The sequence below is a fragment of the Chelonoidis abingdonii genome, chromosome 1 (genome assembly GCF_003597395.2).
Source record: "Chelonoidis abingdonii isolate Lonesome George chromosome 1, CheloAbing_2.0, whole genome shotgun sequence".
Taxonomy (NCBI): domain Eukaryota; kingdom Metazoa; phylum Chordata; order Testudines; family Testudinidae; genus Chelonoidis; species Chelonoidis abingdonii.
The window spans coordinates 38,351,524-38,364,620 of NC_133769.1; the positions used below are offsets into that span (position 1 = coordinate 38,351,524).

At 36.6% G+C, this 13,097-nt stretch overlaps 1 protein-coding gene across 7 annotated transcripts in view; it reads right to left on the reverse strand.

Moving 5' to 3' along the window:
* Positions 1-13,097, reverse strand: part of BRD1 (bromodomain containing 1) — a 113,434-nt gene that overhangs the window by 18,492 nt on the left and 81,845 nt on the right. For 6 of the 7 annotated variants that reach the window (XM_032776498.2, XM_032776497.2, XM_075065033.1 and 3 more), the window contains 2 exons: positions 3,126-3,261; positions 1,557-1,684 (listed from right to left, as the gene is read on the reverse strand). In XM_032776498.2, coding sequence (XP_032632389.1) covers positions 1,557-1,684; positions 3,126-3,261 — 264 coding nt within the window. Of the gene's footprint in view, positions 1-1,556; positions 1,685-3,125; positions 3,262-8,686; positions 8,909-13,097 lie in introns of those variants that run through there. The other variant, XM_032776499.2, reaches the window with a different exon arrangement.

A 13,097-nucleotide genomic window follows, 5' to 3' on the forward strand; every position in this document is an offset into this window, starting at 1 on the left:
AAACTGCCCATAAGTAGCTGTTGAAGTAGAGAAGCTGTGAGCTTGAAGGAGGAAGAGATGGGAAGGAAAGGATAAGCCATGTAATAACACGAAAAATAAGGAAACTGATAAAGAAAAAATTATCCATTCATTTTTCACAACTTATTATACCTGTCAGATGTTTATGCCATCACCACACCTATTATTTCCTCAGACTACTGCAGGGGTCGGCAACCTTTCAGAAGTGGTGTGTCGAGTCTTCATTTATTCACTCTAATTTAAGGTTTCATGTGCCAGTAATATATTTTAACATTTTTAGAAGGTCTCTTTCTATAAGTCTATAATATATAACTAAACTATTGTTGTATATAAAGTAAATAAGGTTTTTAAAATGTTTAAGAAGCTTCATTTAAAATTAAATTAAAATGCAGAGCTCCCTGGACCAGTGGCCAGGACCTAGGTAGTGTGAGTGCCAATGAAAATCAGCTCGCGTGCCGCCTTCGGCACACGTGCTATAGGTTGCCTACCCCTGGACTACTGAGTTATTTTGTTCTGCATGAATCTGTTGAATATATAAATCTGTAGAGCTCTAATACGTGTGAAATACCAGTCTGCCATCAAGTATCTCAAATGCCATTAAGCCCTCCAATTAAATAATTGAAGTAATAGAACATTACTTAGAGCTTGTGTTACAATTCTGTCTTTTCACTTCCCTTATTTATGCGGTTTTCACCATAACACAGGTTTATATAAAAATTAGTATATCAAAGAGAGACAGATGAAGACATTAATTCTTTAATTATGCACTGAATATTTAATATGCCTGATGATGGAATACAATTGTAAATAAGATTTGGAACCACATTCTGCTTGCATTACTTGAGTAGCCTTATTTACTTCAAAGAGACTACATGCATGAATACAGCAAGACCAAATTTGATCAACTGTTACTCCTGGTTTCTTTTGTGAAAGTAGAATGAATTATATTGTGAAAATAGAAAGGATTAAAGAAATGCTGTCTGTATCTTTAAGCAAAATTGTTGGAATGCTGCAATCCAGGTGTCAGGAATACAGACATTAACATAGAACAATTGCACCATTTAAGGGCATTGGTGAAGTATTAGCCTTAGATCGATAGAGTTAGTAAGGAGTAGGATATGCATGCTGTGCTCCAGGTGAATTTTACTGTGTTGCTTTCTTTGTTATCTTGCTAAGTGCTCCCCCCCCTTTTACCTGTATAAATAAGATAGTTTGTGTCTTGTATGGTGCTCACATTATCTGGGTGTATTAGCAGAGCGCTGTGCTAATAAAACAGAGTGGTCTGACAAACTGTGAGTCCTGAGTCTAACTTTGACACTTTTAAAAACACATTTAAAAGTTAAATATTCCAAAACAGAATTATAATTTTCTATGGGTCAGATTCTTACACCTGACTTTAGGAACAGTGTCAGTGAAATCAACTGGTTACTTGTTGAGTAAGATACTATATAATGCAAATAAGGATGTCAGAATCTGGCCCTAAGTAGCTTGGCAAAACACACGCTTATAACAGTTAAGAACACAATTATTATAGTTACCAGCTGCAATTCTTGCTGCTTTTGCATAGTTTCCATTTTCAATGCATGATATCAACTCACTTCGGTCTTCCAAGGTGTGTCTTCGTATAAGAGCTGGTTTGCCTTTACCACACTTTGGCAAGCTAAAACTGCAGAGGTATAAATATTAAATGTTACTGGAAAACTAGTATGCTCACTCCCCTCCATCAAAATCTTTGGAAATAAGATATGGTACTCATATGTCGCTACAATTACCTAAAGGTGAATAATAAATTCTACTGCATTTCACAGAATGCCCGCACCCACCTTAAGCAGGGATGGTAAATTCCCAGCAATGGTTTGGCTGGGGGACCTGGATGGAAGGGGGCTGGCAGAAGCCTCCGGGGTATATGTTGAGTGACTATGGAGTTACCTGTACTGTATGCTTTTATCTGCTGGGTAGTCCTCAACATCTAATAATAAAGTTGCAGCCAGATTAAAACCACATCAAGTGTTTTCTTTCAGTATAGCCAGACAACACGTACAAATTGATTGATTCAACTTGTACTGATAAACAAAAGAAAATCTAACTAATTAGATAATAAGAATTCCTTCTCCTCCACGCTCCCAAAAAGTGATGTTTAGAAAAATCATCGAACTATAGATATTTTCCCATGGATAAATTTTGCACACTCCTGCATTTTTACTTTAAAGATTTTAGCAATTTGACCAGAAATTATTTTGAACTGCATTCACAATGTATCGCTCATCCTCAAGGAATGCAATATGAAATTTCCTTATGCTATGCAAATCAAATTTTGGGGCATGAATATGTTAAACCTATCCTCTTAAGCAGTCCAACATTGATGGCGAACTTAAGAGTACACAGCAGAAAAATGGTTACTTATTAAAGCAACTCTGGTTCTTCCAGATGACTGCCATGTCAAGACATATTCATGGGAGATATGCACCACTGGTGAGCAAGCTGGGAACTTTCAAGCAAGCTTTCAAGACTTAAGTGAAGCCCCACGATCACCCACCCTACCTTCTTGCTCTGGGACATAAATGCACAAATGCGGGTGCAGCCCAATTGCCCTTTCATTTCATTTCTCTAGTTTAGGAATCCTTAACAAGAGATACCAAAAAAGGAGGGAAGGTGAGAAATGAGAGTGGATTCATATGGACAACCATTTTAAGAAATGCAATTAAGAACTATGGTCACTGCATGAATTACTCCCTGGTTCAATGGCCATTGAATCTGCTATGTAATTCACTCCCTGCTATAAAATTGGGCTCCAGAATTTATGCTTTCATTAACAGGAAAAAAAAAGTTTCTAGCCCTTAGTGTTAACTGAGGCAGTGCTGGCTTTCTGATTTTGCAGAAAGCCTGAAATAATTATTTCAAAAGATGTGAACCTCAATGTTGTGTTAATTTTGAAACCTAAAAACGAGAAGTTAAACTTTCTTTTTTTTTTTAAACCAGACATGTTTGTGTTGTTGCTCCAGTTTAGGGCATACTTTTTAGTCTACTAGTGCATGGATTATAGTTCTTTATTTAAACTAAAAAAAATTTTTAAAAGGGCAAAAAAAAAAAAAGGGTCACATTTTTACCTTGAATTACATAAAAGACTGTTACTGGAGGATATGCTAGATTCAGATGCACAGCGGCGACGAGGTTCAACTTTTCTTCCCGGAGCATCATCTAACTCTCTCTCTTTACTTCCATCTCCAAAACCATTTGATAGGCCTACAATGTAAATGAGAGATATACATTACACAGAATTTTAAATTGCATTTTGTTTTTGTACAAGTCTAAATACATGTTTTTATATAATTTTTGGTCCGCATCTGTTAAGTGACTGTGATGTGAGTAAAAGAAAAAATGAAATGTTTCATTTTCAAAAATGAAAGATCAGGCAAAGTATGTGTAGTCCAGATGTTCAGAAACACGAAGTTAATTTCAGGTAACAAGGAAAAGATGAAGATTATATTACAAGATGTGCACAATGGCACATCAAAAAATATTCCCCATATGTCATACTTCAATAAGAGCTGCATTGGACAGTTAATCTTGAACCAAGGAACAAAAAGTGTTACAAAACTTGCAGACTCATAAAAAAAACAAAAAAAAATCCCTCTATATAAGATTTTAATGTACTTAAAATCTGTAAATTGCAAGACAAGAAGTGCTGAAAATAGCCCTTCAATGCTCAAAGTAACCAGTAGTGGTAATTAATTAAGGGCCTTATCCAATGTCCACTGAGTCAATGGGAGTCTTACACTATAATCAGGTCCTGAAAACCTATTTCAGAATAATAAATTTCAACGAAAATCCAGACTTAAGACTATTAAGAGAATATTTCATCTACTTCCGTATCAAAATTAATAATGTAAATTCAGTTGTTGTCTGCTGTCTTTTCACCATAGTTTGTGTGTTTTGTTTCAGGGTTCTGATGAGGACAATGTAGTAGAAAACACATAGAATGCTCAAGCTACCAATCTGAGAATTTTATAACTGGGCCACCATAAATCTTGCATCTATTTGCTTATTCATCCAGTCTGTATTCAAGATTCTTCATTTGTCTGTGTTTAAACAGCATTCTTTACTTAAATAAAGTGTGTATCTGTATAGGATCCTATGAGAAAAACATTTTTTAAAAACTCTGTATTTTAAACAGATGTGACTCAAAGCAGACTCAGGAAGAACTTCAACAAAAATGGAGCAAATTAAGCTAAAGCAGAGGTCCCCAAACTGTGGGATGCACCCACCTAGGGAAATTCAGGGAGGCACAGCTGGGGCCCAGACCAGCTTCCCTAGCTGTGGCCCCAGTCTCGGCCCCCTTGCCCCCCATCTGTGGGCTCCCTTTCCAGAGCTGTGCCCCCGCTCCTGTGCCCAGCTCGGGGAGGGGGGTCATGGATAGGGGTAAAGGTGGGAGGGCGCATGATGTAAAAAGTTTGGGGACCAGTGAGCTAAAGGAACCAGTGTCCAGCTAGCTGCTATGGGCCTTGAGATCCTCTAGAATTATCTAATTTTATTCTTAAGTAGGACTTCGGAGAACACGCTTATTTTCTTGACATACAAGATGATGTACATTCAATTTTTTATGTAAATCACACGTGCAAAGTTGTGACATTTTGCACTTTTAAATCGAAACTGTAAAGAACAGCCATTCTACATGCTAGAAAGGATATCACAACCCTCATTTCATAGGCAGAAGTTCCTAAAGAAGTTTCTCAAGTCTTCTGTCTTATTTAAATTTTCTAATTTGCATTAGGAGATTCTTCTGTATTTTGGAAAAGTGGAACGAAATTGACAGGAAAATTATGAAAAGTAGTAAGTGCAAAAAAACCCCCACCCTTATTACATACTGCACAGTAGTAAAGACAAAAGCTAATCACATGTAGAGTTACTTGTAACTTTACCATATTCTAATTCATTTCACTACTGACTAGAAATGCCACTTCCCAAGCCTTCCCAAAGTCACTGATTAATCAGATCTTTTTGTATTAGCAGCCTATTTTATTTGATACTATCCAACTCTATCCTATGGTGTTTTCACACAGAAGCTCTTCTCAACATAATTCTTGAAACCTCTATGTATCAAAGTATTTAGATTTGTATAGAAAACGTAAAAAAAGGCACCAATCCAATGCTTTAAAAACAGACTGTTATAGCCTGCCACCTTTATATTTAAAAGATGAACAAACTAACAATGATAAGAAGAGATTACTTTTTCATTTTTCACTTTTCTATCATTCTTCCCATTCAGAAACTTCTGGTGTCTTTAGCAATTCTCCACTGGATCTGTCCAAGTCATTAAATATACAATTTTTTTTAATGTTCCTCACTACAAATCTATATACATGCTATAAGGAAGAGGAAGAGGAGAATAAAGTCATTATTTTATCAGTGTCATTAAGCCCTAAATTGTAAATTATTAATCAACCCTTTATCATGCTCATTTTTATCATGTTTCAGCCAGTCAGTGCAGGTAGTTCCAGGAGATTAACCTTAATGTTGCTGAAAATTCCTTCAAAGCAAGAGTGATTTAAGAGGATGCCTATATGAAATGTTTTAGACAAAGGAGAATGACTAATAACAGGTTTCCGCAGGTTATCCTTTCATTGTAGGATATCTGTCAGCAAGTAGACAGACCAAGTCTTAAATAAAGTTTTGCCAATTTGTTTGTTTTGCATTGTGGCCACAAACCAGAAATATAAATTACACAATGATTAGGCTACTAAAGAAGTTAAGAGATGTTGGCTCACAGATCAATCTAGTGCTGTGGGGTCAGGATGTAAATCAGAGCTGTTTCCACAACTTAATTTATCAGATATAGGGCTGAGTTCCTAGCCCTTTAATGAACAGGAAAGCAAGAGGAAATCTGTATAAGCACCCTTGCAAGGTTACGGTAGCATAACATGCTACTGTATAATGTGGCTTGAATAAGTCTGGCCTATGTGGTATCTGTGCCATCTGTAGTTGGAACTGTACATTTTCATCTGCAGGACCTTCCTAGGATAAAGAATTTGAGTGAGTTTCATTGTTTTTTTACTTCACCAACACAATATTTTTAACATTACATCTAGCAAACTTCTAACTGGGTCCAGGGCGGGTCTTCAACAAGAAAAAGAAAACAAACCCAACACACATCACAATCGTTACTGAGTCTTCAATTCCTGGCAGAAAGCGCCACAAAATAAGACCAGTAGCTACAGTTTAATTAGAGCTGCATTATGAGACAGTTAGAATCCCACCCCGACAAGATTAAAAATCTGCTTGGGGCTTAGTAGTACAATATGATCTAAGAGAGTCAAATAAAGGGAAACTCTACAAAGTGCAATAGCACTAATCAGGAAACATTTAGCTATTTCTCTTTATCTTTTTGTGAAAAGTTCAAATTTAACCTATTTCATCTTCAGAAGCTGTTTACAGTAATCCCACTAAATGAATACCAAATCCTAAATGACAAATAACTCCACAACAGCTACTTTTCAAAAGTTAAAAAAGGGCATTTTAACAAGAGAGTCTCATTAAATCTTTGAAACTAAAATGGCAAGTTTGTTGTTATCTAGTTGCAAATCAGTATTGTGACTTCATAACTGGATGATAAAATTTCATCTCTACAATTTTCTAAGTACTTCAAAGCATCTTTGACTTGTAAAAAAGAAATAAACGTAGTAATAATACCACATTTAAATTCTATTAACTGGAATTGCTTGGCTAGACACCTATGAAGCTCTGTTCCATGAACAGGAGGAAATCCAGGGAACGTCTATACTGCAATAAAAAAAAAAAAAAATCTGTGGCACTAAATCTCAGAACTCAGCTTCTTTGAAGGGCTCAGGTTGTGAGGATAAGAACTACAGTGCAGACGTTCTGACTCAGGCTGCAACCTAGGCTCTGATACCCTGCGAGGGAACTGAGTCTCAGGGCCTGGGCTCCACCCTAAGCCCGAACATCTACACTGCAATTTTAACCCAACAGCCCAATCCAGAGTTAGCTGGCCTGGGCCAGCCAGAGGAGTGTTGTGGATCTCCCACAAATATCAGGCAGTTACAAGATACATCAGGACAAGGCTCCCTCTTGTAAAGCAAGCAGAAATCTCCTCTCAATCCATTTGCATCTTACACATTCAGTCCACTAAAGAAAAGGCTTTGGAGGAATCTTAGTTTTGCCCTCCTTTGCACTTTACAAGTCTATTACATCAGCTGTGTTTGCTATGCACTCAATTTTCAAAAGCCCGTAACTTGGTCACATTAAAACTAGTTTTCAAAAGCCCGTAACTTGGTCACATTAAAACTAGTTTTCTATGCAACAAGGAAAAGTCACACCTTGGTGGCAGCTATTTCCATCCACTACTTCAACTTTCAACCCCCAGCTTTATCAGCTATAGAACTATTCAAAGCAGTCTAAGCAATTTCTTTACATTCTGACTTTCACAAAACAGAAAACAAAAACAATCCCCCCCCCCGCCCCATTTTTAGGCAAAGACCAAATGCAAAACTTTTCAGCCCGATCAGTGAAATTTGCAGAAAGTTTTAAACAAGTGCAAACTGTTGGCAATTTTAAGTGTAAGCAGTCACTACTGCTCCCACTCTTAATAAATAAGAGACCTTTCTAGAGACAGTACAATTTATAAGCAACATTAGTTTCCATGTAAATCACAGAGTAAACACCAATGACATGGATACTTCAAATTACATTTTAAAAATTTACAAAACTATAGAACAGTTTTAAACTAGAAATAAATAAATAAATTCAAATTGAATCCGCTAGTTACTTCTGGGTTTCTCCAATGTTGATCATTTAGGGAAGTAAATTTTCAGCTATTGTAATTATGAATACTGCAATTAAAAATAAAACACTGCCTTCAAGCCAGATAGAATCCTGTGTACATCTAAACATATTCAGTGAAGCAGGAAGAGGTAAAATGCAGACACGACAGAGCAGAGGCAGGGACAAGGAAAGGAAAAGAAAAATACAAAAGTTTGGAGCACAATATATGTTAAGAGTATACAAAATACTACCAAAAACATACAAGGGTGTGCATTTAAGGCTGCAATCTCATTCTCAGGTTCTGCTGACACTGAAAGATCAAGCAACCAGCAGAATTCATGTAACCAATTTCCTTCCAATGCAAGTCAAGCCTTATTATGCACAGCTTGATGGATATGTAAGCATTAATCCAGGATAAGGTGTGGTGTTATACCTGGGTACATCTGTATGCCTCTTACAGTGCATCACTGTTTATATAAAAATAGTTTCATACACTTTAGAAATGACTGGCTACCAAGTCCTGGTCTGTGCACTTATACTGGATAACCAGAAGTCAGAACCTCTCTTAGCCAGATACTACTTCTAATAAGTTATATTTTATAGAATTATATAAATGTACCAAAAGTAGGTATGGGATTTTTTTGTATGCATTATTTCCAATTTCAAAGGAAGATTTGAATGGTGGGAGGGGAAGGTAGGAGGGCAAAGATGGAACATTCTTAACCAATCAGCCCTCAGAGAGCATGTTCTCTGAGTAAGGACTCTGGGGATTGGTAAAAAAAAAAAATAAAAAAAAAATACTGCGACCAATTTGTGTCACATATATTGTAACATGTACAACTTTATAACTTACGGAGATGGGGAAATATACTGAATGAAGAGCATAGGTTCATATATGTCAAAGACTTCCTCCAACAGTGTTCATGTTTTTTGTTTTTGTTTTAAGGATGGCTGGTGTCTCCAACATGATCCAAAATAATTACTTGAAATGTAATTGTCTTTCTGCGTTCCAAAATGATCATTTAATTGAATTCCATTCCGTGTTGAGGATAATAGAAAATAATTAGGCTCCAAAGAGATAAATACCCAGCATGATATTAGTTAATATGAGAACCTGGAAGACAGTGAAAAAGCCATTAAGTCTCACTGAAAGGAAACAAAGCTTTTAAATAAATAAGCTATCCTTGCAGCACAGTGTCCAGAGACAGTGAAAACTACACAAATGTTCCACGTTCTAATATTTAACATAAGCTTCACAAGAGGCAAGATTAAAACAGAGGCTTCACTCAGATTCAGTTGCTCATTGTTGAAAAAGAAAATTACTTACATAAGAAATTGGTAGCACAGAAAACAATCTTTGCAAGCGTGATACTCATCAAGAATTTGGTTTTGATATTTTCTAAATTCCTTCCAATGAGAATAAGAAGACAGATGACCCTATTTTAAGAGGTTTTACACTGCCTATGCATATACCTATAGACATAAAGGAGTAGTCTAACCAAGTCTACAAATATCTGAATATATCTAGTTACTGAAAACAACTGTGATAACCTTCAAACTGCATTAACAGCCTGGAAAGACATCCACAAAGTTCTCATCAGATTAGTCTCCGAGTTTGAGAAAATATATTTGCATCAGTAAATCTTGGAGTGCACTCCAGACACCTAAAATACACCCCTCAAGTTCAGAGCACACTGGTGAATCTCAGAGCATGTCAGAGTCCAGAGAACCTCAAACGGAGGTGGCAGACAAATCAGGGCAAGTTACTGTAATCTTGAAGAGGGTACCCAAGAGCTGAGATGAAGAAACAATGCTTAAGAAATGAATTTTCAATTTTTGCCCATAATTTTGACTACGATTCAAAGAAAGCAGAGAAAGCTCAGAATGAGCCTGAGATGTAATGATACTGGTAGCCTACACACTGTACAACAGAATCCTTTTAGTTTCTAAATGGGAAATTTAGTCAATACACTTAGCAAACGTCAACTTGAACGATCAAAAAAGTGATTATTTTAGATATATTTCTTAGAAAGAATGCTTAAAAATTCATTCTATATCCAATATATCTACAGTAACTCTGAAATTGTAAGAAAAGTCCCTAGCTCACCAGGACTGTTCTGTAAAAACAATATGTTTTGAGCTGCACACTTCTAGGTGAAAACTAATCAACTGCTCAGACTGCATCTTCCACAGGACAGGATTATGCTCAAACAACAAACAAAACTAAAATTTAGACAGACAGAGATAGACAGACAGACAGACAGACATAGTTAGGAGACAACATCTACGGAAAACTTTCAAAAACATTGCAGAAAAAAGTGGTGGAAGAGAAACAGAAAATGTAGACTATGCAAGCAGAAGGGTCTTAAATACAGAATGTTTTAAAAGGGTTTTCCAGGAGACTGCTCCAACCAGAAAGAAAGTACTTGTGATGTCAGGGACATACAGTATAAACCATGAAAAGCACGCAAAGCTAGGAGGAGTTTAAAAACTTTATAATTTTAGTTCATTTAAGTCAGCTCAAGTTTGCACGACCTATGACAAGCAATAATATACAAATGTAACTTATCTATCAATATAGATTGCGGGCTTTTACTTTGTATTTTACAGTGAGATGTGACTCAGATAAAATAAAAGACTCACCTAAGGGGTGTTAATATTTAGGATAATCTATGCCAGGAAGCAGTGAAAGTAAACAGTGTAAGAAGATTTAACACCAGAATGGGGACCCCTATTTCTAAATTATGATAAAATACAAATATTAAGTATGGGTTCCTGCAAAAAGAATTGGAGAAATATTAAGTTGTACCCGTGGTAATTTCCATTCTAAATTTTCCACATTTTTATTAAAAAAAATGTTAACTGTGTATTTATACCTACCTGTATGTTTTTGCAGACTAGAACCAACATAATATATTCCCATTTTGATGCACTGATGCAGAATATTCACATTTTAAAGGGAGCCATTAGCTGGAAAAATAGGACTTACCTGTTAATATCTCCTTATACCAAGTGTCCAGAATTCTTCATTAGATTAGATGAGCCTAGCAGTCTCAGAGCTGTCTGACAGGACCTGCTTTGCTTACATCCATTCTCAATTTCCCCTTATGAATGATTCTTCTGGAATTGTTATTTTAATTAATTTAAAAACATAACATTTCCAACTAGAACTCCAATATCTGTTTTCCACAAAGGAAAATAGAAATTCATCATAAAAGATTGCAGGACATGGTACCTAGAGGAAAACTAATTAACAGGCAAGTAAAATTTTACTCCCTTATGAAGGCATGCCCAGCAATTCTGTATTACTGGTAAATAAGAAAATCCAAGTTTCTGGGAGGAAAAAAATATACAATATATAAAACTATATACATTTTTAAAGCTTTTAATTTCTGCATCGTGGAGAATCTCACATATTAAGATAGTCACACTATGACAGCACAACGTAGTGTATGGCAAAAGTGGGAACGGTAATCCAGATAGCTGCAGTTTAGATTTCTTCAGCTTAAAAGGCTGCAGCAGTTTAGTAAACTCCAGTTCCTTAAAATAGCTAGTTGTGTCTCGTATGGCTTGCAGATGAATCTAAGGTGTGCAACCAGCACAGTTTCTTCTTCAGGTAGCAATCTGAACAAAAGTTGAAGAGGACATTTCTCTGCAACTTTTGGAAGTGTACATATTTGAAACAGTTCATACAGCAATCTCGTCTTAGTGAAAAGCACAGTACTGATTTTCTGTGAATAGTAACCCCAGATCCAATATTTTGCTGAAGATGACTGCAACTGGGGGGGGGGGGGGGGCATGGCAGAAGTCCCATAGAAAATACTCCAAGAGGTTTTAAAGTTCACACAGTTAGTTTGTCACTGTGTGGCGGGCTTTCAAATGAAACAGTCCTTGATTGCCCAGGAATTAATCAGCACCTAGTGCATGAATGAATGGATAACTTTGTGTTAAAAATCAGACTGAACCGCAATGCTCAAAGTTATCACTTGTACTTCTAATGAATTGACACTCAGACCTAACTAGAAGCTTTCCTATAAGGGCTGAAGAATCTGCAGGATGTTAATCTCCCTGGGCCCAAAATCCTTTTCTTTGCACAAGTACATGTATTTTATCCAATTTGGGCATAGACTCTTTCTTCATAACAGCAGGATGTTAACTCCTGCCCCTGTATTCTCTTTGAGGTTTATCCTGCCTAAAGCTAGTATGACGGGAAGGATGTGCCTGATTGGCAGCTATACTGGTTCCAGCACTGAAAATTCTCCCAATTTGGGACAGCACAGCCTGCAAGACCAGTTTGGGACTACTGGACTGATCCATGACCATTTTATTTTGTTCTCTGAAAAAAGGTCCTTTAAAAATGCTTCTGTCTGCAAATATTTTTCCTACTATTGCTACATGTAATATCTGAAGCTCCTATCACTGAGCAATACATTTTTCCAACACATTTACTTTGTGTATTTGACAGCATTTGTGTACTGTTTCCTCTGTGTAGTTAGTTTTGTCTTTTGTTCATGAAATATTTCTCGCAGTTACACAGGAGAGAACAACCATTTTTTAATAAAACAAACAAGGCTGTGGCTGGGGGATTCATGGGCAGGTGTACTACCTGAAACTACTTTCAACTTATATTTTGAAAATAGATTTTAAGTTGATGGTGTCCTTTTAACACACTGTTTGAGAGCAGAATCAATGGCAAGACAAAGAACAACAGATCTGTGACAACTATTTTTGTTTCTCTGGGTCTCAGTTCCCTTATCTATTCTCTTAGCTGTGGTCATCGGAGGTCTAAATTTTGGGGTAACTCATCTGTTCCAACTAAACTGTTTCTTAATGTAAATTCCATTTGTCCAATATGCAGCAAGTAAGCCAAACTGCCTATGCTTCTGTTTAATATGCACTGCTTAAACTGAGACTACATACACCTCTGCCCACTGGAATGAAGTAGATGCAGATGCTTCCTGTAAGTTTTAAAAAGAAGATGGTGACTGCTTAATAACAGCTTTGTAGCTGGCTCTGGAAAACATGTGCGCTCCACCTTATATTCAAGAAAGTTTATGCTTTCTATTACTTTCTGCAGAATCCATGACTCCTGCCTGAATGTTCAGTGTCTTCACTTGGTTCCACATTTAAGGCTGTGATAATTTCCTTTGGATAATACAAAAGCTAACCACACACTGTGCTGTACCAAAGCACAGAATCTTTTACCATCCTTTGCATACTGTCCTTCTAAAACAAAGAGTTTTACCATGCAATTGTCTGATATGGCCACACATATAGCCTTGTGCAAGGCACCACTTACGCCT